Source organism: Phoca vitulina, unplaced genomic scaffold (assembly GCF_004348235.1).
Source record: "Phoca vitulina isolate PV1807 unplaced genomic scaffold, GSC_HSeal_1.0 scaffold82, whole genome shotgun sequence".
Taxonomy (NCBI): domain Eukaryota; kingdom Metazoa; phylum Chordata; class Mammalia; order Carnivora; family Phocidae; genus Phoca; species Phoca vitulina.
Window position 1 is genome coordinate 473,207 of NW_022589785.1, and position 26,458 is coordinate 499,664.

A 26,458-nucleotide genomic window follows, 5' to 3' on the forward strand; every position below is an offset into this window, starting at 1 on the left:
CGCCGCCGCTCGCCAACATGGCGGACCTCGAGGCCGTGCTGGCCGATGTCAGCTACCTGATGGCGATGGAGAAGAGCAAGGCGACCCCGGCCGCCCGCGCCAGCAAGAAGATCGTGCTGCCGGAGCCCAGGTACCGGCCGCCGGGGCCCGCGCCCTCCCCCTGCGCCGCCGCCCCCCGCGGCCGCCAGCGACCCCCTGCGTCCGGGAGGGTCGGGCGCTCGGCCTCTGCCGTTCCCCCCCACCCCCCGCCCCCGGCCTCGCCGTTCCCGTCTCTGAAATGGGCCTCTGAGGGCTGCTGGGGGGACTCCGGCTGCGAGCGCCCCAAAGTGCCCAGCGCGGCGCCCGGAGCGCAAGAGCGCCCCAGCAACGGGCTGCCGGGATGTGGTTGTGACTTGGCTGGACCAGCTCCATCCCTGTCGCTCCCTTCTGTCCCATCCCTGCGTCTGGGTCCAGCCCCATCCCTAGGGGCGTCAGTGCTCCTCTGCCAAGGCTCCCTTCTGCCCCATGCCTGCCCTTCCAGCCCCATCCCTATCCCTTCTGCCCCATCTCCGTCACCCCTCCAGACCCATCCTTATGGGCTCCTTCTGCCCCGTGCCTGTGGCTCCCCTGGGCTGCCTCCTGGTCATTCCTTCTCTGGTTCCTGCTGCCCCTTTCGCCAACTGCGTCCTCTCCTCAGCTCCCCATGGGCTCCTTAGCTGGGGAGTGCAGGCTCCTTGCCTTTTGTCCCGGTACTTAAAGTGCAGTTTTCAGTGCTTGCTCCTCTTGAGGTCCAGTCTATTCCGCTTCCAATCTTCCTATCCTTTCCTCTTTTGTGCCCCCAGGCAGTGATGAGTGGCTTGTAACCCACACAGTTTTCTTTTTGGTGCTAAGTGTATCATCCCGGCGGCTTTCCTCAACTTGCAGATCCACTGGTGGTCACTTTAAACGCACATTGAATGGTTGATTCCAGACAGGAATTTGTTGTTTAAAAGACCAAAGAAGGGCCCGATTGAATTGGCGAGGGGTTTGGTGAGGGCCATACCAAGTTGTGATTTTATATCGCAAATGATTTATTATTGATGGAACTAGTTAAAGACTTCAGTGGTTCGTGTCATTAGCACCACCCCAGAAAAGATCGTTCAGCAGATTAATAGAGTTTCAAATAGTGTATCAAAGGATTAGGGTTGGATTTTCCTCCTTAGCTTCTTTTCTAATTAACACCATCATGAGTTGTACAGTGAATGTGCTAAATAGCTCTTGGTAGAATTGATGATAAAAAGAGGCATCTTCTATATGGTGAGTTGGAAACCATGCAATTTTGTAAAATATTAGAATCTAAACCAAAGCTTTTCTCAGTTGAAAGCACCAGTGTTTCAAGCACTATACACCCAAGATTGCTTAAATTGTTATCTTGACATAAGAAAAAAAATTTTTTTCTTTTAATGCTAAGTGATCACCAGACAATTTTTACAAGTCCATTCATGAGCCTGAGCCCTACGACAGAGAAAATATCAGCCCCTTTCAGTTATTTGTTGCAAAAAGCCAAATTGTGTAAATGAATACGTGTTAGGTATTTTTGCTTGCCCATTTTGTTAGTCCATGCATCTTGTTGGGCTTGCAGGGTGTGCTCTTTGATACGCAATGTCAAGCAGGGGAAATCAGGGAAGAGTACAGACCTTTTGGAGGGTTGTGAAATTAACACTCCGATTCCAGAGTCTAACATATCCGAAGCTCATTGAAAATCAGTGCTGTTTAAAATTTCTGGCAAATGAGAGCTACGTAAAACAAGAACCCCCAAACCAAACCTGAATTTCATTTTTAAAAAACTGCATTTTTATAAATGTGGTATTCAGTGCTTAATTCCTTTTTTCTTTTGCCTCTTCTACTCTTCCTAAAGGGCAGGGAGTCCTAAATATATGGAGTCTCTGTATATAAAATCGAAAAATCTTAACTCACTGGCAGTTTTGTGGGGGCGATATATAATATTAAAATTAGGAACTTCTGTTCTTTTTTTTTTTTTTTTGAACTTAATGTGACTTCTGCTTTTTTAGTGTCCCTCTTGAGAACATACTTATATGTTTAGGATATTCACTTCCTTGTATGAATGCCTTTGTTTTTCAGCAGTGTTCTTTGGTAACGCTGTCTTTTAAGGCAGAACTGGGAGATGGTGAGCATATTTCTCATGACATTTTAGAATTGAGAAATATCAAGAGGAGAGTAATTTTAGGAAACAGCTCTTAGTAATTATTATTCTGTTGCTATTTTTTTAAAATAGATTCTTAAATTAGGTTATTGGAACCTCCTCAAAGGATTCTAATTTGTTTTGTGTTTAATCTCAGTGGCTTTCGTTTTAGTTTTGTAATGTGACCATTTACATGTGTTAGGATTCTGTTACATTGAGATTATCAAGTAAAACATCTTTTGGATTTTTATCTACCACTGGATGGCAGGTAGTGGCCTGCCTGCTGGATTTTGGGGCGGGGGTGGGGTGGGTGATTGGGGGATTTCTCAATATGGTAAGAAAGTTAATATTCATAGTGGCTGGCAAAACTAGTATGATTCGCCTCTGTTGGTAAAGGATAGTGGTCAAATGGTTTCTGATAAGAGTTTCTCTTTCAGCTGCATTTTGGAGTGAACCATGTGATCACCAGTCTTTGGTGCTCTTGAAAAAGATGTTTAGATTTGTATTTTTAGTATCTCAGTGAGGAGCATAACACTTGCCATTGGCCCATCACTAGTGACTTTTTCTTTCCAGCCCGATTATTTGAAATCACTGGAGTATTCTATATGCTTCCTCATTTTAGTTGCTTTGCCTCTTACGCAGTTTTAAGCAGAAAAGCAACAGGACTGCATAATCTCTAGCTAATTTAAATGAAATGTCGGGTCTGCCGTCCCCTGCCTATCACAGGAGACTCTCAGAAGATGGAACATTCTGCCCCGGGGAGATTTTGCTTCTCTGAGATAGCGAGAGGCAACCATTTTGTTATGTTGACACATTATTTAATTAACGAACCAATGAGTGTAAATCCCATAATAGCTGACTATTTGTTCAGATTACATAGCTGCTTCAGTTTACTGAAACATTAGTTGAGTTAATGTAGCTGATAATGGGATCTGTTGGGAATACTAACCCGTGACCCATGGGTTCATTGTGCAGGCCCAGTTAGAAACACGAGCATTCAGATGTGTGTGCCAGTTACCCTACTCCATGTGAGGGAAGAAGTCCTTTTATTTGATAGAGTCTAGGGTCAACATCTTAAAGCCGTGGATCATGAGACCACTTGTACTTTAGGCTCGTTACTCTGATTAACTTTTTCCAATCAGAATGAAATTCAGTTGACTTGGAGTCACACGTAGTTGAAAGAGATTGAGTAACATGAACTTGACCCTTCCTCTACATCCTATGTCCATTTTGGGGACATTGACAGTTTTGGATCATTAATTACAAAGCTTGTCCTTCCAAAGTATTCAGACAATATGATAGGAAGTTCTGAAAACAACATTTGCAAGAGTCTTTGTAACTTACCTGGAGCATTTAGAATATCCTTAAGGACATCTGTGACACCTTTTATTACATCACTTCTATAGGTGGTTGTAGAGCCGTTTCTCCAAGCCAAGCATGGGGATACTGTGATGGACCCAACCACGGCATTGTCCTTCAAGGGGCGTGTGTAGTCTAGTGGGAAATACACAGTTGATTCAAGAAAGATGTTTACTTTAAAGTGCAATTTCTTGAAGATTCTCTTTGACCACAGACAAGTAGCATTTGGATGGCTTTTATGATCTATCGTCATAGAACTCATGTTTGCTAAGTGTTTTTACAATAATTTGTTAGTTATTCCCGTTGAAGAGCTATCTAGCCATAGTATACATAGTAACATGGTAATATTGCATCTTCCTATTTGTAAAACTATCAAATGGAATTGGTCTTGGAAAGTAGCTCAGTTTTCTTCTTTTGTGGGAATGGAGTTTCTTCAGTAAGTTCCCTAACCCCAATCCGTGAGTGGTGGGTGGTGGCTTTGAACTAGTCCTCTCTGTTTTGGGTGTAGGGGATTCTATGCCTGTGTGCCCCCCCTGCCTCCCAACTTTGAACTGAAAAGTCAGTGATGAAAGAATGAACAGCCTTCAGGAAAAAAAGTGTTCTTTGTCGTTGGAAGGAGTATTTCTGTGTATAAAACGGTAGCAGTGTTCTTGCCTCTTTTCCACTACGGTACACATTCAAAATGTAATTTGTTCTGACCTTTCGGTTATTATTTCATTCTTGGTTCAGAGTCAATTTGTGCCAGTGACTTGAAAATGCAAGTACTGTGCGTAGTTGTCAATTCTTAGAAATAGATGTTCCAGTGCAATCAATTTTGGACCTAGAACTAGCTGCCCAAAACATTGTGAAATGTTTTGAATCGAGAGCCCAGTAGATCTCTTTGAGGTTCAGGCAGCCCCGGTTTGTATATGCAATGTGTTCTTAGAAGCAGTGTCTTAAAAGTGCTTTTCAGCATGCTGAATTTGGCTTTGCCAAACATCTGTTTGGACAAGACTGGAACTGTTGGATAGGGCGTCAAGGCTTGAAGCAGGGAAGTGTAGGTCTTTATCTGACAGCGGGTGGCAAAGCAGAGTAGGAAACATAGAGTAGTCAAGAGCAGGATGCCTGGGGTCCTTGCAGCCCTGATAAGGGAAAGAGAAGTTTTACTTCCATGAACTAGGAATAGAACAACTACCATTTATTGAGAGCTTACTCTCTCCCGGGGCACTTTGCATAATGAGTACATTTGTTCCCCACAAGACTGCTTGCTGCCTGGTGAGTAGCATCAGCCTCATCAGCACTGTTAAGAACTCTGCCCAGGTGACAGCCGAAATGCAGCCAAGGTGTAGTCGAGCCCTGATTTCCCAGAATCCGGGTTCTTTCCTCCTGTCTGTGCCGTGGGGCCAACAGGAATAAGGAGCACCCCTCACCTTTTCTTTTGCAAGGAACAGACAACACAGTGATACTTTTTCATTTGGGGAAAGTACATTTTATGGGCCTTGTCTATCAGCTGCTGGTGCAGCATCTGAAAAGTCAGGACCGTCCTCAGAGACTGACGGAGAAAAGCTATTCCTCTGGGACCTGGAAAGCGGTAATTATGACTAAGTGAATAAGCAGTTTCTTCCTTATTTCCCATGAGGAGCTCGAGGGTTAAATGCCTATTCTGTTCAACATAAGAAGTGCAACCTTGCCGCTGAGAAATTTGTAGAAGAGACTGCCTCAGCATCCCCCCCCCCCCGCCGCCCCTCCTGCCCCAAACAGAATTTCTATGGGAGTTATTATTTGGAAAAAAGAGCAGCCCCTGTCCCCCTCCCCCCTCTTCAGATATTTCCATTTTGGGAAAAAGAATAAAGGGGCGAAACAATATTTTTGGCTTTATTTGCGATAAAAAAATCACTTTCTCATTCAAAACAATCCTCCTTTGTTAATACACCGAGTGTTTGAGGAATGCTGAAAATTTTGATGAAAACAGGTTGTGTGTGCGGGGTGGTCTCGTCTGTCCTTATCCTTCTCTGGACATTGACAGTGGGGGAATGGAGACCATGGGCTGGGCAACTTTCACTCCATTGTCATGAAATTATTTGTATGTTTAGAAACTTCCATGCTCACTAGGCTGGATGTCTCCGGACCTGCTTCTGCTCCTACTGTTTCTCACATCTTTATTCTTCTCTGTTTTTGTCATTGATCAGCACTTACAACCCCTGGGACTTTCTTGACTGCTCTGTGGGTCTAAAATAAAATGCAGGGGGAGAAGTAATACCTTGGCTTCCCATATTCTGTAAATGTTTCTTCTAATTTTGGAAGTCTTCTCCTGGGTCATCTGTGCTTCAACACGGAGCATCTGCAGATTGTAGAACTCTCTATATAGAGCGGTATAGAGAGGACAGTGAAAATATCTTTATAATTCGTTTACTCTGTGATTGGTGTTTTGTGACAGTCAGCCTCGACCCAGCCTTGGACCTGTGCTCTTGTCTGCTGCCATTTCCTTCTTCCGGGGTCTCAGGAGTAGGAAGAGGTGATTATATGAAGGTACCTAGGCCAGAGCTTCATCCTTGGTGAACTTGAAGATCACCTGTTTCATCCCTGGGTCCTCTCTACTACCTGCTGTACTATGATAGAGTTCTAGATCAGAAACCAGGAACTGTGGACCCGATTCCACTGGCAACTTGCCATGGGCCCTTAGTAAGTCATTTAAATTCACTATATTTAGTTTTCCCTGTCTGTATAATATGTATCTATTCATTTCTGATAACAAAATGCCCTACCCCCCCCAGTCTGTCTCTTGTGAGCATTTTCTATCCATGCAGTATATTTGTAAACAAGAGAGAACATTAATTTCAAACATTGATAACTCAGGAAAGGATTGGATGAAATATTAAAGGGTGATTTTTCTTTTATTTACACCACAGGTGGTTGCTGTAGGGATTATATGTAACACAAAACGTGACACCTTGAGAAAGTACAAAACAGTAGCAGATATAAAGCAGCATTGCGTGGAGCCCCTTGTGCTCTGAGGAAGCAGGCTTGGGAGCCAGGACTTCTGAAAAGTTGGTTTGTTGGCTCAGGCAGCAAAGAGCAAATGTTGACCCTTAGACACATAAGTAAGTGAATTTCCCAGATTTCTTCTCAGTTTTCTTCCTCTTGCTTTGTGGTGGCATTGTCTGTCTAGAACCTTGTACACGTGATGCCTCACTCAATTCTTTTTCTTTCTTTTCTACTCCTCCCCCTTATTCCCCTTCTACCATCCCTCTTTTTCTTCCTTCCTTCCATCCGCCCACCCATCCATCCATCCTTCCATCCATCCATCCATCCATCCATCCTTCCATCCACCCATCCTTCTATCCATTCTTTCTTCCTTTGGTCCATCTATCCTTCCATCCTTCCATCCATTCTTTCTTCCATCCATCCATCTGTCCATCTGTCTGTCCTTCCTTCCTTCCTTCCTTCCTTCCTTCCTTCCTTCCTTCCTTCCATCCAACCATCCATCCATCCATCTATCCATCCCCTCCTCCATCCATCCATCCCCTCCTCCATCCATCCATCTTTCCATTAATCCATCATCTATCCATTAGGCTCTGGGCTATGTTGACCTTAGTGCATAGAGTTAACAAGCATGCTACTCTTAAATACAGATAACTAAGCAATTAGGAGAGTTAACTCATCCTTTGGAGGTCTTTGCTTCAGTAAAATGAACCCCAAATCATAGCCTAAAAGCAGCTGGCTTCAGTGTATTGAGCATAAGGGGATTCATTTCAGTGTTCCTTAGACATTAAAAGATTGCATGTTAATAACATAGCAGTGTAGTATCTCATGTTTGAAAAGATCTTGGAGGGCATCCAATTTAGTCATACATTGGATGGGTGACGTCCCTGTCTGACGTCCAGGCAGGTCATCTTTGAGGAACATCTTTGGAAACTCTGTGGTGTTGGAAAGTTCTTTTGCAGTCATTCTGTGCGCTGATCTTTTGCTATCCTTTTGTGGTTATGCCAAACAAGTTTAATCCCTTGTAAAAAGTGACAGGTTTTCCAGTATCTGAAGGCAGCTCCCCATCCCACAGGGCTTTCATGGGAAGCTGTCCCCCTGTTCCTTTAGTCACTCCCCAAATCTAGCTGAAGTCTGTATGTACTCTGTGTAATCTCTGCTTATCAGTCTGAACATTACCTGGCTAAATAAGAATATTAAAATTTACAAAGACTAAAAAGATACCTGTAAAATTACTATAATTAATTGAGTGATGGTAAAACGAGTGAAAAATCGTATTTCAAGTGTATGTTTGAGTCCCTAAAGTTCCATTATGGGGAGAAAATTTTTGGTTCCTCCAGTGATTTAAAATTCATTACATGAGTTTGATTAGGGGATTAACATTTCCATTAAGTCAGAATTTGGAAGCTAGGATAGGTTACACGTGTATTATGACAGGGACTGCCACTTGCCAAGTGCTAAGTAAGTTCCAGGCCCTGTATACTTCTTAGATAAGTATAGGCTAAAATATTTTAGGAAGAGAATGAGCTTTAATTATGCTGCAAAAGTCTTTTTCTGAGGATTTTAGGGCTTATGTTTCATACATTCAAGAACTTACACCTACAACTCCATTAGGAGTTTGCTGGGGAAGGCAGCAAGCATCTCCGTGTTCAGCAGGGCATGTTGACTGAAGAACGCGCTCTCCGTGTTTGTGCTTTGTGTAATTAAGTCAGTCCATCGTTCTTTGTTATTTTTCTAGAAAGAGCACTCTGGTTATATTTTCAGGTTACTCTAAATGTTCTGTATCTGCATTGCGTTCGATAAGGGCTTAAGTTAAAAATGAACTCGAAGCTACATGGGAAGGCATGTACGCAGCTGTCGAGTACGGCACGCTTTCATTTTGCATTGTGAATGTCTAAAGCTGAGATGACATTTCAGATGTGTCTTCTTTTACAAATATGAGACTTTTGCTATTTGGTTGGGAGGGGGTGGTAAACGAGGTACCTAGACTCCATTTAGAAACAGAACTAACCCTAACAGGCAAGGTCAAGGGATTTTAATATTCCTCTTTCATCCGTCATTCTTTCCTTAACTATGTTTACTATTTCTTTTCTTATAATGACACCCTAATTATGCGGTGGCTTTTGTCATCCCAACATTAAGTATAGACCAGAGTGTAAAGCTTTTGTGCTGGCTTCTGTGCTCCATTTAGGACTTGCTTCCTTCTCTTTGGTTGCCACTGGCAGTGGAGAAAAGCTGATTATTTATGCAAAATGTCACAACTAGAACTGGCCTAGAAGGGGAAGGTGTTTTCTGCACGTTAGCAGTTTCTGAGTCATGCATGAGAGGGGATATACTTAGGTTCATGATCTCCCCCCCCCCCAAAGAAGTGTGACAGTTTCTGTGGTCAGGGATTTCTTAGGGTTCAATCGTTTGCTTGGTTTTTTATTCCATAAGGAAAACCAGCCAGTGTCTCTGTGTGTCTCTGTCTTTTCACTAAAGTGCCCTTCTTAATGGGGAATGGGTGTTCAAATTATTTTAAAAAAAAAAAAAAAGATCAGGTTACAAAATAAGAAAAGCTTATTTTTTCCTGGCCTTTTCGTACTGGTTATCTCATGACCATCTAGGGATCTAGGGGTATGGTCTGTGATGGCAGAACAGACAGAAAAAGCAAGACTCTTTGGAAGTGCCTCATTGATTCCAACCTTCTTTTTTTTTTTTTTTTTAAAGATTTTATTTATTTATTTGACACAGAGAGAGACAGTGAGAGAGGGAACACAAGCAGGGGGAGTGGGAGAGGGAGAAGCAGGCTTCCCACTGAGCAGGGAGCCTGATGTGGGGCTCGATCCCAGGACCCCGGGATCATGACCTGAGCTGAAGGCAGACCCTTAACGACTGAGCCACCCAGGCGTCCCTGATTCCAACCTTCTCCTCTTTGGAAGCTCTCTCCAGAACTGGGGCGTGACTTGGGTCAATACTGAAAGGATCTCGATGGCGATCCACTTGTTGGACTTAACATTTAGATCTGTATGTGTATATCAGCGAGAGCTGATCATTTATTTCATATTTATTTGATAGATTTGAATTGAGAGTTAAAAAACCTCACTAATACTTGTATGCAGTGCTTTATAGTTTTACATGTATGTACTGTTTTTAGTTTTTACAGTTATCCTCTATTGTGGTAGGTAGAAGATTAAAAAAGAAAAAAAAAATGCTCCAGACTTGTCCACCATATTGAAAGGTACGTTTTGTCTATTTGGGCTGTCTCCATAGACACTAGTGTCCTTCCTGTGCTTTCTGGGATGACCCTCAGCCATTCAGACCCAGAAACTAGATTTTATCACTGCATTGAGCACATCTGTCTCTTACAGTAAAATGCATGCCAATCAGCCAAGTCTGCCTGACTAACCCATATTTTTCCTCGTGCCCAATGGTTCTTATTATATAGTTAAAGACCCTCTTGAGAATCAGATGAAGCTAGAGGCTCCCACTCCCCAGAATGCACTAATTCACCTAGTAGATTTATCTGAAAAGCCAAACTAAGTAGAATATCAAATTTACTACTTTATGCTCAACACTAATCTGCCAGGAGTTCAGATGCCTGAAGGCTGTGTGACCAGAGCATTCTCTCCTGGGAGTTTCCCTCGTGGAAGTGTACTGTTCCTCAGAAGGTAGGGCAGCCCGCATGGGCTCATGGCTGGAGGGGTTGGAATGTCCCGAGGGGTCAGAAGCGTCTAGCCTGAGGCTTATCAGTTTCAGTAGCTGGGACCAAGTCACTTCCCCACGGGGTGGCTTTACGCTGGATGTGAAGTCCTTGAATTCCCTGGCAGTGATGACTTCTGTGATGACCTGTCCTTCCGGTTCTCACTGGGGGGCAGACCTCCTCTGGATCTGTTAAGACAGTTACTGAAGCCACAGCCAGGGCCAGCCAGCCCAGGAAACTTTGGCATTTCTCTGCCCTTTGTGTTACGTATTGATTTAAATCTTTACTCTCAGAGGGCACGCTTTCTTCCTTATTTTCAGATTCTTGGAAATGGCTCTACAATACTCATCATCTCCTTTAGAAGGAGGAAATTCAGGTTCAGAGAGAAACTAATTGTTCAAGATCACATTGCTAGCAAAGGGCTCAAAACTGCATTTTAATAGACACCTACAGACTATCTTTTGCCATATGAATCATCTAAGAAAAGAAGGTTCTTAGAACAGTGTCAATTTCAGATATTACCAACACAGTTTGAAAATGAATTGTCAGGACACCTGGGTGGCTTAGTCGGTTAAGCACCTGCCTTCGGCTCAGGTCACGATCTCTAGGTCCTGGGATCGAGCCCCGCATCACATCAGGTTCCCTGCTCAGCGGGGAGTCTGCTTCTCCCTCTCCCTCTGCCTCTCCTCCTGCTTATGTTCGCTCTCTCTCTCTGACAAATAAATAAAATCTTTGAAAATGAATTGTTTTCACCCAGTAAGGGTTATCAACTATAGGGATCTGATAAGGTACTCTGGTAGCTCACATATAATTTCATTGGCGATGTTGATTTAATAATAAATATATGAATAATTCCTTAAAAGACAAGGTATCATAAATTTCATGTTCAGTAATAGAGTTAGTTATCATTAACAATGGCCATGTTATAAATTGAGAAAGGCTACATGTCAAAGTTTCTTAATGTTTTCTGACCCTAGACGTCTTCTTGTAATTTCACAGGTACCCTTATCTTAAAAAACAAAAAGTAAAATTCTCTCTCTCTGCACATCAGCAGTACATGCGTATCCTTGGCTTGAACCTACTTGTCTGTTTACTCTAGATACGTAAAGGATTTTTCATGTTAACCTTGTTAACAGGCCATTCTAAATGGTGATAAGAAATTAATGAAACAGGTTGCACATTTAACCTTCACACGGAAAGGTTGTTGACATCATCCTGGGATAGGGTTGTTTGTCAGGAACAAAGTAGTGAGTCCCTTTACAACCTGCCCTCTGTACCTACTGAGACATGTTCAGCTTGTCCTCCTTGGTAACGTGGAGAGGCTTCTCAGTCTTTTGAATTGCTGCATGATGCATCATAAAACCGTTGCTGACCTAACCCAGTGTTCATAATCACAAGCGCCATGGCAGCGAATGTGCTGACCTGGGTATGTTTGGGCCTGTAGAATAGACCCCTAGAAGTAAGAGAGGGGCGTTTTCAGTTTTGCAAGATGATGCCAAATTGTCTTGTATGTTTTAAGGATAAATAGGGCTGCCTTCAGAAGTGTTAATGTTATTGTTAGTTTAAAATCATTTCATATAGACTATGTAAATACAGCCGGGTAATAAGAACCAAGATTTTAAATGTAAATGAAGAGATACAGGAGTACAAGACAAGAGCTAAGTAAAAACCCTGGTTAAATTTGAATTGGAAAGTCATTTTAAATTCATGATTTTTTTTGAGGGGAGGGTCTTATCACATATATATGTGTGTCAGCTCCAGCCGTGGAAAAGCCTGAGAGACAACTGCTGTCCTCTTGCAGTGGGTACCCTTCACAAACACGCCTGCCTCTGGGCGTGGGCAGGGCCTGGGCAAGAAGAGCCTGGAGCTTCTGTTATCTGTTGTATCAGGAAAAGGAGCCATCCAAGAGTTGGGGTGGGCACCAGATCTCACAAGTGCAGGGGCAGAAAGAAGGGGTCCTCACTGGCCAAGGCAGGACAGTGTGACTATCAAAAGAATATGGCTACAGTTGATGAAAATACTCTGAATATATTCAAGCCCTTGTGGTGGGCAGAATAATAGCAGCCCCCCTCCCCCCAGATGTCCACGACCTAGTCCCCAGAACCTGTGAATATGTGAACATTACATGGCAAGAAAGTATTAGGATGCAGATGTAATTCAGGCAGCTGATGTGCAGACTTTAAAATAAGAGATTATTATCCTGAGTTATCCGGCTGTGCCCAGAACCATTGCAAGGAAGAGAGGCGAGTCAGAGTCAGAGTGCGGTAGCATGAGAAGGAATATCTGCCCTTTGCTGGCTTTGATGGTAGAATGGGGTCACAGACCAAGGAATATGGGTGGCTTCTCGAAGCTCACAAAGATAAGGAGATGGATACTCCCCTAGAGCCTCCACTAGGAACAAAGCTGTGCTGGCACTTTGATCTTAGCTGAGCAAGACCCATTCCAGACTTCTGACCTGCAGATCTGTGAGATAATACACTTCTCTTGTTTGAAGCCCCCAAGTTTGAGGTACTTTGTTATAGCAGCAGTACGAAGCTAATACATCCATGATATCGGAAAGGGAGATCTCCAAACAACACGGATAAAAACAGAACACCTTACTGATTACCACTGGTGGTCAAAATATGGTACCAACTCCATCCCCGAAAAGTGACAATCAAAAAGGTAAAGAATTTAGCACTTTTCTTACTTTTCCTGTAAGAGCTACATCTGAGGGTGATCAGAAAGTCCTACTTGATGGGACATAATTCTTCCTTATAGGATTGCAGCAAATGTTAGAAGAGTCATCATTTTTGCAACTCTTTTTTTTTTTTTTTTTTTAAGATTTTATTTATTTATTTGACAGAGACACAGCGAGAGAGAGAGAGGGAACACAAGCTGAGGGAGTGGGAGAGGCTTCCCGCAGAGCAGGGAACCCGACGCAGGACTCGATCCCAGGACCCTGGGATCATGACCTGAGCCAAAGGCAGATGCCTAACGACTGAGCCACCCAGGCGCCCCCATTTTTGCAACTCTTCATGAAAGTGTTGATGTAGGCAAAGGTCATCAGAGTATGAACCCAATAGATGAAATGTCATGGGGAATTTGAAAAGGAGAAATCAGACTGTCACCAACTCAGTTTTCTAAGTAATTTTCACATCAATAAGAAAAAATACCTATGTACCTTCTTAGGCGAGGCAATATGAAATACCAAGACCATCCAGTACCAAGGCCATTCTCACTCCCAAATGTTGGCCTCGAATATAATCCAGTCTTTAGAGGTAAACTTTGAGCTTACAGGAAATAGAGCTAGAGGAACAGATTGGCCTTAGGAGGAAGTGAACAGATAAATCCAGAATGGGAGCCCTCCTCCAGACCGCTATCTTGGTGTCCTCAGTAAGTCACTGGTGTGACGATAACAAGTGGGTGGTGAAGAGAGGGAGATACTCTGGATTATAACAGATTGGAGAGGGAGAACAGGCCAATGAATGTGTGATCTTGATTACATTAGATTAGATCCTGGCTCAAAAGACACCTCTCAAAGAATTTTGGAAATTTGAATGGGAACTGAGTAGTAGATCTTCAGGAGTTATTATTTCGGGGAGGGGGGGTGTTGGGGAATAATAATAATAGATTGTATTTATGTAAGGAAAGTGTCCCTAATCTTTAGAAATGCAAACTGAGGTAGTAAGGGTAGAATGACATGCAGTCAGAGGTTTCAGGCTTTAAAATACTTTGAAAACTGAGGGAGAGGGATGCCTGGGTGGCTCAATCGGTTAAGCACCTGCCTTCGGCTCACTCAGGTCATGATCCCAGAGTCCTGGGATCAAGTTGCGCATTGGGCTCCCTGCTCAGTGGGGAGTCTGCTTCTCCCTCTCCCTCTGCCTTTCTCCCCATCCCGTTCCTACTCTCTCCCTCTCTCTGTCAAAATGAATATATAAAATCTTTAAAAAAGGAAACTGAAGGGAAAGTCAGGGTGAGGATAAAAGCCGCAGACTAAAAACCTTGGCCGCTGTTCAGGGGGCGTTGAAGGCCAGTTATGGGGGCTCCCTATGCTATACTCTTTTGCACGTTTGAACAATTTTAGAATTATGTTTAAAAACAACAGAGTAGCCTGCTAGACCCAAGGATCACAACTCTATGCTTGCAGGGCTGCTGGAAGCCTCGGTTGACCCCACGTCAGGGTAAGAGCGTTGGAGACTTAGGATATAAACTCCTTGTGGGAGCGTGCACACAGATGCAAGTCGTGCTGCATCTCCAACAACTTAGGCCCCGGGCGGTGGGGGGTGGTGTGCCTGGAGGACGAATGTGCTTTTTGGAAACCGCAGTAGGTGACTCAGAAAGAGACTCCATGACACCGATCGCAAAGGTGTGGGTAGGGTTTTAGTCAGTTCACTTGCAGCCAGAGTCCTGACTAATCCAAGTGGTGTGGACAGATTTACAACCTGTTGACCTGAGGAACGATGAAGGGGGAAAAAAAACACATAAGAAGGATTTCTAAGAGAGAAAGCACAGTAAGAAATGAAACTTTAGAAAACGATATCCATTTACCCCCCTGGGTGCAAAAGACTTCACTGAACTTCATGACTCTCATTTAAATCATAGCTCCGATGTTTAAATTTAGCAGGAAAAAAATAATAACCCTTGCTGTTTACGACGATCTACCCTGTAAGCATCCTTCCAGCACCTAATGAAACTATGAGATGCAAAGTCTCTCTTACTGAAATGACTTTAATAGCTTTCTATTTTTAAGTTATTTGAATATTAATTTGTCAAAACATTTCAAAATAATTATTTTAAAATAAGTGTTTTCTAATGCGTTGTTCTAAACCAGACCTCACTAACTACCGTAATTACCGACAAGACCCAGTATGGAGAAAAACAAAACTTTATTAATAAAGACCAAGATAACCTGGATAAATGGAGAGCTACAAGATATTTCTAGGTAAGAAGGAAGACGCAGTTTGGGAAGATGTCGGTTCTCTTCAAGAGAATCTCTAAATCCAAGGCAATCCCAATCAAAATCCAAACGAGAGTTTCAAGGAACTTGAAAGCAGATGACCCTTCATCTAGAAGAGAAGAATGGGCAAAAATAACTAGTCCCATTTTGAAAAAAATGAAACAATGGGGAATCTGCTCCGTCAAAAAGAAGACATTGCTGTAGCAGTTACACCTGTGCTTTTGGTGTAGGCACAGACACACAGAGCCCTGGCCCACACATGCAAAGCTGTGTATGTGTGAATTTGGTTTATGCATAAAGGTGACATTTCGAGTCTGGTGGGGAAAGAATGGTGTGTGATCACCGGCTGTCCAAGTTATAATCCCTTCACATTGTATAAAAAAAATAAATGCCAGAGTGTTCAGTGAGATAATCATAAAAATATTAAAAATATGAGAGAATGTATTTTTTTTTTACTCGAGTATAATAAAAGGTTCTTGTAAGCAACCCCCAAAGCTGGAAGCTCTGAAGGAGAAGATCAGTGGATTCGATGATATGATCACGCTGAGTTCTCGTAGGACAATAGGTATCATATACCAAACTGAAAGACAAGTCGAAGAAAAATTATATTGACCGATCTTCTGTGGAGCATATTTTAGTTTGTGAATCCGTTTGCCCAGACCAGACAGTGCTCATGCACTGAGGTCCCAGCCTGGTTCACGTTGTCTCGGGGAAGAGTGGGAGACGATAGGTCTGGGTGGTATTTGGGGGACGAGGAGGTACAGCGACTTGTGTCCAGTGAATCAGGATTTTTACCAGTGGTAGAAACAGAATGTCATCTGTCAGTCTTTGGAAAGGAAGTGTTTGCTTTAAAAAAAGCCACGAAGAGCTGACATTAATCTCATGGGTGGTAATGAAGGTATGCTTTGCACATAGTTAGAAAAATAAAGGAATCTAAAAGTAGGAAGCGTTTGTGATCTGGCATTTATGTGTGTGTGTGTGTGTGTGTGTGTGTGTGTGTGTGTTTTAATTGCCGCTGTCGTCTGTCCATTTGGTTCAGTTATTTGGTACAAGCTGGCATGACTTATAAGATCCTTCTTGAGTGGTCCCATTGCGCTCTCTCTGATTTCGTCTTTGCCAGAGGCCCCTCAGGTTCTGTGCTTCAGTTGCCTGGGCTCTGCAGCCCCTGTTGAAGCTTACTTGCCACATTGGACTGGGGCTTCCTGTTTACTCCTCTGTCACCCCTGTAGACATGGGCTCCTCTGGGGCAGACACACGGGAGGACTCACTGTGTGTATCCCTGATGTCACCCACAGTGGCCGGCTGTCTCACAGAAAGGATGCAGGACATATTTTGAATGAATGAATGAATGATTACGCGAACAGATGAATGCATCAGCTTTTCCTCCCCGAGAGGATGGAGATACACAGATACTTAGAGTACACTTGGGGCAAGTGGTATAGCAGTGCCACAGGACATGCAGGGGAAACCCAAGTGACTTACCTCTGCAGGAGATGGGGAAGGCATCGCAGTGTCAGTGACCCCCGGCCTGGACCCTGGGGGATAAGTAGGAGGTTTGCATGTAAAAGGAGGCATTAGGAGGACTGGGATGGACAGAATCATTGAGCGGTAAAAAAAACCAAGCATGACTGCTCTGGGAGAAAGACAGAGGCAGGATGCAGGTGATGAGGTGGGCTGGGGCCCCTTTGGAAATGCTGCCTGTAACATGCTAAGGAGTTTGGACGGTGGGCAAAATGAGAGGCCCTTGGAATCTTGTAAATGAGATAATGACGTGGAAACTTGCTCTTGGAAACAAGGAGGATGCTCCAGACCCTGCTACAGACTGTCCTGGCCTCGGTCTCTCCCTCGTCCTCCGAGGCTTAGCTGTTCCTGTGCTGTTGCCGATTCAGAAGTATTGTGGAAAAATGAAGGTGAATGGATCCTAACATGATCATCGTAACTGATTCGAAGGGATGGTGTAGAGCATGAGGTTTCGTAGTTTTGATTAGGTAAGCTGATGACCCCATAAATGTGTCCATCCTTCCAATTGTATCTGTTCAGGGACGACTTTTGTTAACATGATGGGTTTTCTCGGACCAGTGAAATTCAAGTTATGTTTAGTGTCATTTTAATATCAGGTAATATATTGCAAAGGAAAAGGCATTAAAAAGCTGATATGGGTTGTCAAAATATTGTAGAAAAAAACACAAAGGAACTTAAATTCACATTTAGCTTAATTGGGTTGTGATTGTCTAAGTGTAGATTGCCTCATACTGAAATGTTTAATGTTATGCAAATTGTATGCAAGACTTTCCTGCCAAAGATCTGGTGAACCAAGGAACCTCGAGAAGAGTTGACATTAAACCATACCAGATATTCTTACAGACCTCTTCAGAGTCTATCTGGCAGAATTCAGTGGTTTTAAATCTAGTGGTGGAGTTTTTATTGTGACTTGGGATAATGTAGCTCTATTTTGGGTGTTTAATGAGCAGTTAGTGGAAAATATTTAGTAACTACATATAAAAGAAAGCAATTTCCTTTTGGGGGAATTGAATCTTTGTAAGACTGCTTAGTCATCTCATCTTTAAAAAAATCTGCCTTTTGGGTTTCTTGGTGGTCAGTAATGGTAATCACTCATTTGTATCGTGCTTCTTACAAAGCAGTCTCTTATCTTGCTTTATCTTCACAACTACCTTATGTACCCTCATTTTTTATTTTTTAGGTGATATGTCACATACTATTAGAGATATTTGTTTAAACGCATTTTGTTTTGGACATCAGAATAAAACAGAATTAAACCTCGTAGAGAATATAGAGGCTTTTAATAATGGGAATTGGCTAACTAGGTCATAAATATTGTAGTTTCTCTGTTAGTAAGATGTTCAAGTACGACTTACCCTGCCTAGTCCTTGGCCAGTAGAGAGCAGATCTTTCAAGAACTTCAGTAGCAGAAAAAAATTTTAAATTATGATACGATATTTATTATACTTACCTTGTGTGGTATTTATATGGCAGGACCCCAATAGGTCATGATGGGTAGGGTTGATATATCTCTAACCATTTGGCATTAAATTTTTTAAAAAATTCATTAGGCCTCCAAGCAATATATAGGGTTTTATATATAGTATATATGCCTTATTTTGATGAGGAGGTATGTAAAGAAATGGTTCAGGAGTCTGGAGGCCAGAATTTGATTTTTTAAAAAACTTTCTGTAATGAAAATTTTAACCACGTACAGAGAGAATAGTATAATGAAATTGATGTAGCAATTACTCAATTTTATATGTTATCAACACATAGCCAATCTTGTTTCATCCATACCTCCTAATTCCCTTTAGATTATTTTGAAGCAGATGTAGACATAATAGATCATTTCATCTGTAAAATTTCTGTATGTATCACTAAAAGATAACTCTTTTAAAATATAAAAATATAATACATTGCCATTGCTAAAATGTAATACTTTCTTAACATCAGATATTCAGTCTGTATTCATATTTCTCCAGTTTTTATAAGAAATTTTTTTACTCGAATTGAGTTTTAAATAAGGTCCATCCATTATGCCTGTTATTTCTTTTACATTTTTTTTTTTTTTTTGAACTATGGGTTCCTGTCCATCATTTTTCCCTCTTGAAATTTTTTTGTTAAAGAAATAGGGTCAGGTGTTGTAGAGAACTTCCAACACTCAAGATTTTGCTGATCACCTCCTTATGATATAATTTTAGAAAACCCAGCTTTTTTGAGGTATAATTAATGTAAAATGAACTACATATCTCAGATGTCTAGTTTGGCAAAATTTGTCTATACCTGTGAAGCCGTTACCAAAATTAAGACAACAAGCACATACATTATGTCACCTTCCAACAATTCTCAATTCCCTGACACCAACTGGGTGTCCTGCAATTGGATTCAATTCTGATGCTAACCACCCAGAGTTGGCACAGACTCCCAGGTTAAGGGCTCAGTCCCACAAGACTGCCCCACTTCAGATGCCAGCTGCAAATGGGGTCCTATCTGCATTACTGTCTGGCTGACTGCAAGTTTGAGAGTCCCATGATCTTCCCCTTACGTTTGGTATTTTCCTGGCACGACTCCCAGAATTCAAGAAGATGCTATACTTATGGTTCATTTTGTTGTAAAGGATACAAATCAGGAACTTCAAAGGGGCTGTTACATAGGGCAAGGTCTTGTGGGAAGGGGTGGAGTGGAGCACCTCTGTCCCAGCACATCCATGGGTTCACCAGCCTGGAAGCTCTCTAGACCTCATCGTTCTAGAGTTTTTATCCAAGTTTCATTACGTAGGCATGCTTAATTATGGTCGCTGGTAGTTGAACTCAATCTCTAGTCTCTCAGATGTCAAGTGGTGGGGCTAACATTTCCAACCCTCTAATCACATGGTTGGTTCCTCTGGCAGCTGGCTCCATCCTGAAGCTGTCTAGGGGCCTACCAAGAGTTACCTCCATTAGCATTAACTCAGGTAGGGCTGAAAAGGGCTTATTATGAATAAGATACTTCTACCACTAAGAAATTCCAAGGCTTTTAGGAGCTCTGTGCCAAGAGATGTATGTATATTATTTTACCATATACATCATCCCCCCAGTGTTTGCTCCTGCCTCTTTATAATCAAACAGTGTGTTCTCTCTGTCTCTGTCTGTCTGTCTGTCTCTTTTGACCTGGCTTCTCTTACTCAGAATCATTATTTTGAGTTCCATTAGACAGATTGGATGAAATGGACAAATTACTTAAAAGACACAAGTCACCTAAGCTAATTCAAGAAGAAACAGAAAATATAAGTAGCCCTACATCTATGAAAGAAATGGAATGTGTAAGTTTCAAACCTTCCCACAAAGAAAATTCTACTCACATGGTTTCACTGATGAGTTCTATCAAACATTTAAGGAATAATTAACACTATCAATCACCAACTCTTTTAGAAAATAGAGGAGAAAGGAATTATCCCCATCTCCTTTTATGAATCATATTATCCTGATATCAAAACCAGAGAAAGCGATTGCAAGAAGAGGTAAGACTTCTGTACTGAGAGCTACAACATAGCAGTGAGAGAAATTAAAGAAGACCTAAGTAAATGGAGAAGTATGTCATATTTATGGATTGTACACTTCATATTATTAAGAGGTTAATTCCCCCCAGACTGATTTATAGATTCAGCACAATCCAAATCAGAGCCCCATCAGGCTTTTTCTGGGAAGAAATTTCCGGGAAAAAACTTAAATGGAAATGCAGAGAACCTAGGATAGCCAAAAAATGAACAAACAAACAAACCAAAAACCCCACAAAAGCAGTAAAACAAAGTTGGATTACCTGATTTCAAGACAACTCTAAACCTCTAGCAATCAAGACAATGTAGTATTGATGGAAGGATAGAGATACAGATCAATGAAATAGGATAGCCCAAAGATAGACCTACCCAAATTTAGTGTTGCATCAACAAAGGTGCCAGGGTAATTCAATGGAGAAAGGATACTTTTTTCTCCCCCAGCAAACGATACCGGAATAACTAGGTATTATAAGGGAAAAAAAAACCTTGAGATTTTACTTTGCATCATACACAAAAATTAACCTGAAACGGATCTTAGACCTAAACATAAAAGCTAGAGTTTTAAAATTTCTAAAGGAAAATATTAGGTTAAAAATCTTTCTGACTGTGGGATGTGAAAGATTTCTTAGCGTGGTCCACCAACGAAATAATACATTGGAACTCATTGGCTAGACACTTGTGCTCTTGGAAGGACTTCATGAAGGAAATGAAGACAGGGTGTGGACTGGGAGAAAATATTACGATCACATAAATCTGACACTGGACTTGTTTCCAGGACATAGAAATTTTACACTTGAGTCATAAGACAGATAATTAAAAAGTAGGCAAAGATTTCACTGCACACCTCACAGGAGAAGATGTAAGCACTCCAATAATCCAATAATGTCCGAACATACTCCACATCATCATTCATTAGGGAGATGCAAATTAAAATAAGCCACCACTACACTACCTAACGTGGCTAAAACTGAAAAGACTGACAACCAAAGTGTTGGCAAGGGACATGGGGCAACTGGGACTTCACGCATCGTTGGTGGGAATGTAACATCACACATTGTGGAATATAATTCAGCTGTTTTTCATAATGTTAAATATAATTAACCATATGACCAACAATTTCCCTCCTAGATATTTACCCACGAGAAATGAAAACATGTGCTCATATAAAGACTTACAAATATTTAAGGCAGCTTTATTCATAATAGCCCCAATCTGGAAACAACCCAAATGTCTATCAACAGATGAACGGGTAAACAAATGGTGGAATATTCATACAATGCCATACTACTTGGCAATAAGAGGGAACTAAATACTTATGTGCACAGCAATATGGAGGAAGCTTGCTTATGTCAAGTGAAAGAAGCCAGGCACACAAGACAACATATTGTGTGATTTTATTTATCTAAAATTCTAGAAGGAGTAGGTAATCTGAATTAACAGAAAGGAGATCAGTATTTGACTGGATCCTAGAATATGGGGAGACTTGCAAAGGGGCACCTTTCGGGGTGATAGAAATATTCTATATCTTGGGGCACCTGGCTGGCTCAGTCAGTTAAGCGTCTGACTCCGTCTCAGGTCATGATTCCAGGATCCTGGGATGGAGCACTTCGTGGGGCCTCCTGCTCAGCAAGGAGTCTGCTTCTCCCTCTCCGCCCCTCCTCCCCACTCGTGCTCTCTCTCTCAAATAAATAAAATCTTAAAAAAAAAGAAATATTCTGTATCTTGATTAGGATAGTAGTTAAATGTGAAAAACTCATCTATTGGTACACATAAATATGCATTTAACTGTATATAGATTATACCTCAATCAGTTAGTTTTAAAAAGTTTTTAAAAGGGGGGGTGCTGCTGCCAATTTTTTTCCCACCAGTGGATGATAGAGACTCAGTTTCTACTTTTTCCATTTGGATATTCACTTTTGGTTCACTTGTTGAATAATCCCTAGTTTCTCCATTTTTCTGCCTTTTCTGCCTTATATATTAAAGTTCCATATTTATGTGCTCTCTATTCCATTTCATTGATTAATTTGTTTATCCTTTCTTAATTATTTTAGCTTCGTAATAAGCCTTGTTCTCGATATTCTCTTTCTTTGTAAATGTTTTTGCTATTCTTGATCCCGTGTTGTTCTGTATACAGTTTATAAAGACCTGATTGTTTCTATGTTCTATGAAAAACTCTGTGGAATAGAGATGGGAGTTGGGGTTGAATTGATTTTATAGATAAATTTGGGTAGACGTTGGTTTTTTGCAGTATTAAATCTTTCTGTTCATAACTGTGGTGTACTTTTCCATCTATTAAGGTTTTCTGTTACGTCTTTCAGTACATTTTGTAATTTTCCTACAAAGTTCTTGCACATATTTTGAAGGATTTATTTCAAGGCATTTGGTGTTTCTTATTTTATCTTAAGTGAAATCTTCCTTCTAATTATGTTTTCTCGCTGTTTATTGTTGATGTATAGAAATGTGGTTTTTAAAAATCTCAGTCATGTATCCAGGGAACGTTTGCTTTTGTTTTAGAAAGAAGCTCATTAATCGATTAGCAGAATGTGTCATGTGTGTGCATGCTTGTGTGTATTTTGAAAAATGGTGGTGTTGAGGGCGAACTTTCTACAGTCAGTCCTTAAGTTATTTTTGGTCAAGTCTCCACATGCAGGTCGGCCCTGAGTCATGGGAGGGGGCACCAGCTGGGGTCATGACGCCTCCAGGTTTAAGTGCCATCAGCCCTCCATGCAGTCACGGATGTCATTATGAGGGCTCTCTGGTCAACCAGCTGCGTTGAGTTAAGACATCTATGTGTTGTCCACGCTGGGGATGGTTTCTCATGATGCAGGCTGTCGCTGCTAAAAACGTGTCACTCTTCTCTTTTAGTATCCGGAGTGTGATGCAGAAGTATCTTCAGGAGAGAAATGAAATCACCTTTGACAAGATTTTTAACCAGAAAATTGGTAAGTCCCACTTACTCATTTGGCATACTGTGAGTTCAGTGGTGGTTTTGGGTGGCATTACCGTTGCGTATAAATGCAGCCCCCTAGTGCTTTATGTGCTTTATAGCTCCAGCTGGGGAAGAAGGACGTTTTATTGAGTAATAAGATACTGAATGGTTACTTACATCCCTAGTAATATATCTTGTGAATAAGCTATTGGGAAACAGACTAGTTTGATTCGAGGTTTTAAAGCAGTTGGGGGTTGCCAAAATCAAAGGATGGATAGTTGGTAACCAGAAAGAAAAGCTCTCCGTTCGGACCCGAGTCTGAGGTCCCCAGCCTCCCTCACTGCTGTTGTACTTCCTGTGATCACAAGGAGTTGGCATGTGTCTTCAAAAACATACTGCACCCCTGTGGTTGGCCGTCTCCTTCCAAAGTGTGGGGCTGGCTTGCGATATCTCATCAGTTTTCACGGGCTAATTTATAGTCTTTGCATGCTGCTCGTCATTGTCAGTTCCGTGTCAATCACTCTTATCCCCATGGCTCCATTCAGTCTTACTTAGCGGGTCACCAGGACTCCCCTGTTGTGTACATAGGGGTCAAGGATCCATCTCTCTCCGGCTGGTACCCAGGTCTGGCCAGTGCTGGTCCTGGCCTGTGCAGGTGTGTGGATGTGTAGGCGTGTTCTCTGATTACAGCAGTTAGTGCCTGGAGAAATGAGGACTGAGCAGGGATTGCTTGAGTGTGGGTCTTCAAGGCCTGCAAAACAGTGGAATATTGTGTTCTCACCTGCCTTCCGCAGGGCTGGGAATTTGTTTAGAGGTGACTGCCCGCCGGGTTAGGTGAGAGGGCAATCTACCTATTTTCTTTCTCTCATGCCCCCAAATCAGCTCCTGCTGTCCAGGAATTTCTTAGACAATATTTTGTTTTCAACTAGGATAGGATTTATCGTTTGGCCTGCCAGCTGGCTATATTATTGATCTGCCCATAGTAATGCGATAAACAGATAATTCCAGGATTTTACATGAAAGCACCTTAGCTGAGTATAAGAGAATTGGAAGCTCTTTTCTTTCCTTTGCTCCTTACTTGCCTCCCACAATTATTCAGAGAAGGTTTGCCAAGGAACTGTGTCATAGTTTTTAAATTATTTTAATCCTAGAGGAAATCACTTTATTAAAATTTCAAGAAACTGTGGTTGTACTAAAGTTTCCTGGAACTCAGTTTCTGCACTTAGTTCTGTCTCTATGATTCATAGACACAGACTGACTGATCCCTTTGAGACTGAATATCCTTTGCCGTAATTCTGGGTGGCCTTTCTGTTTACAGGTTAGGACATGTAGACTCACGTTGGTGAGGTGACTTGTTCTGATTTGTCCTTCTCCTTCTGTGGTCATTCTGTAAAAGCTCTTGGAAGGGAAACAGCGAATATAAAATGTACTGTAGAGAGGGTCACCCAGTAAGAACAGGATAGATTTTTTTTTTTTTTAAGAAAGAGTCGTGATGCTCTCTTATGTTCAAGTAAAGTAGAAACCGATCCAGAAAGTCTTTGGATTTTGGCAAACTTTTTATCTAGTCTGCAAGTTGGCCATCTATTAAGGCGATGCACCTTCTGTGGTAACCCCTAAGTACAGTGGGCAAAAGTTGGATGCTGGGTTCTGGACAAGCAGCCGGAGTGTGGCTGGTCTGTGCTCCGAGGACAATGTGTGGAGGGCTGGTGGCCCTTAGCCTACCTAGAAGTATTTCAGCCCGGTCATCAGGATTAGGTGCGGGAACAGAGCAGTGGAGAGTTTGACTTTTGTCTCATGTTTTATTGCTGCTTCTCATTGTGTTCACGGCATTTGGGTAACTGTCATCTGCATAAATAAAAGCTCCCCTTTGCTTCTGCTTTTGTGCTAAACAACAGAAAATAAAACTGTCATGATAGCAAGAGAGAAACTCCTTATCTTTGGGAGGGAAGGGAAAAAAGGAACGACTTATTTGTTAGTTGAATTTAAAAAATCGATCTGCAGCTTTATTGAGATCTGTTTTACACGGCATAAAACACCCTCCTTTCACGAATACGGTTCAACACTTTTTTAGCGTATTCACAGGCTTGTGCAAACCCGCACCACAGCCTCATCTTAGAACATTTTCGGCACCCCCCTCATGAGCACTCTCCCCCCACCCCCAGATATTGCCAATCTAATTTCTGCCTCTATGGGTTTGCCTGTGGTGGGCACTCCTTCTAGACGGAACCGGACAATAAGTGGCCGTTGCATGGGGCTCTTCAGATCATTTTCAAGGTCATCCGTGTTGTAGCATGTGCCAAGACCTCATTCCTTTTTATGCTCGGTGGTCTTCCACTATGTGGCTGTTCCACAGGTTGTGTATCCTTGCATCTGTCGACAGATGTCTGGGTTATTTCCACTTTTTGACTATTATAAATGATGCTGCTACGGGAGGAAGGTGGTTCTTAACCTGTAATTTGAGCAGGTGGTTCCCCGTTACTCAGGCATACTGGAGGATTGTGGCAAACCCGCTGTCCCCTGAGCTCTCATGCCAGTCTGTGAGATGCCCCAAGGATTCTTTCTCCCGTTGTGTTTTCTGATCCTCATGCCTTTCCTGTCTGCCGTCCCCGCAACACACATGCAGGCTCCCAGGCGGGTGTCTTTCCCATTGTTTTGATCCAAACCTTGTGGGTAGCTGGCCCTGGGAGCCCTTGACCTGAGTGCCCTACTGGCATGAAGGGGGCCTCGTGCCCTAGCCCCAGCCACACGGACTCTGCCCCGAGAGTAGCTTCATGGTGCACTGGTGGCCTGTGAATTCTATCTCGATGAAACTGTTTTAAAGAATTTAAAAATTGCTTAGATGAATAAGTAATTCCTTCCTCTTCCCTTCCTTCCCCATTGTGAGCTCGGAGCCAGTCGGGGGAAGCTAAGTCTGAACTTGGAAGGTCACAGGAAAGAACAGCGACTGCCTGGGGGGCAGGATGGGGAGAGAAGAGTACATGGTCACCTCGCCAAACACAGATCTGTAATTACGTCTGGGCATGGCTGCATATTCAGTGTCTGGCCCCACCTCCTGCTCTGCGGCCTTCTCCTCTTTGGCTGGTGTTAGGGGTGGGGGCAGAAGGAAGGTGGCCAGCTCTGTTGGTCTTCCATCTTCCCATTTCGGCAGCCCCCCACCTCCTTTGCCTTTGTCTCTCCCATCTGTTCCATCTGCCCCTTTCCATGACTGTCTCCCTGTGTCACCGCCTTGGTTCTGTTGTTTCCCTTTCCCCCTGTATCCCCTGCCTATTGGCTCCTTTTCTGCCTTCCGGCACCTTCCGCCCTCCCCGGTGCTGATGGTGGGCACGTGGTTTTGGGAGACTGCCTGGGAGCACGTGCTGCAGCCCATGTGCCAACAGGCTTTGTGAAAT

At 42.5% G+C, this 26,458-nt stretch overlaps 1 protein-coding gene across 3 annotated transcripts in view; it reads left to right on the forward strand.

The window, feature by feature from the left end:
- Positions 1 to 6: 6 nt before the first annotated feature.
- The window catches only part of GRK3 (G protein-coupled receptor kinase 3), a 119,356-nt gene continuing 92,904 nt past the window's right edge, over positions 7 to 26,458 (forward strand). The window contains exons 1-2 of one of the 3 annotated variants that reach the window (XM_032395212.1): positions 7 to 130; positions 23,006 to 23,082. In XM_032395212.1, coding sequence (XP_032251103.1) covers positions 18 to 130; positions 23,006 to 23,082 — 190 coding nt within the window. In that variant the 5' untranslated portion in view covers positions 7 to 17. Of the gene's footprint in view, positions 131 to 23,005; positions 23,083 to 26,458 lie in introns of those variants that run through there. The other 2 variants (XM_032395211.1, XM_032395213.1) reach the window with 2 other exon arrangements.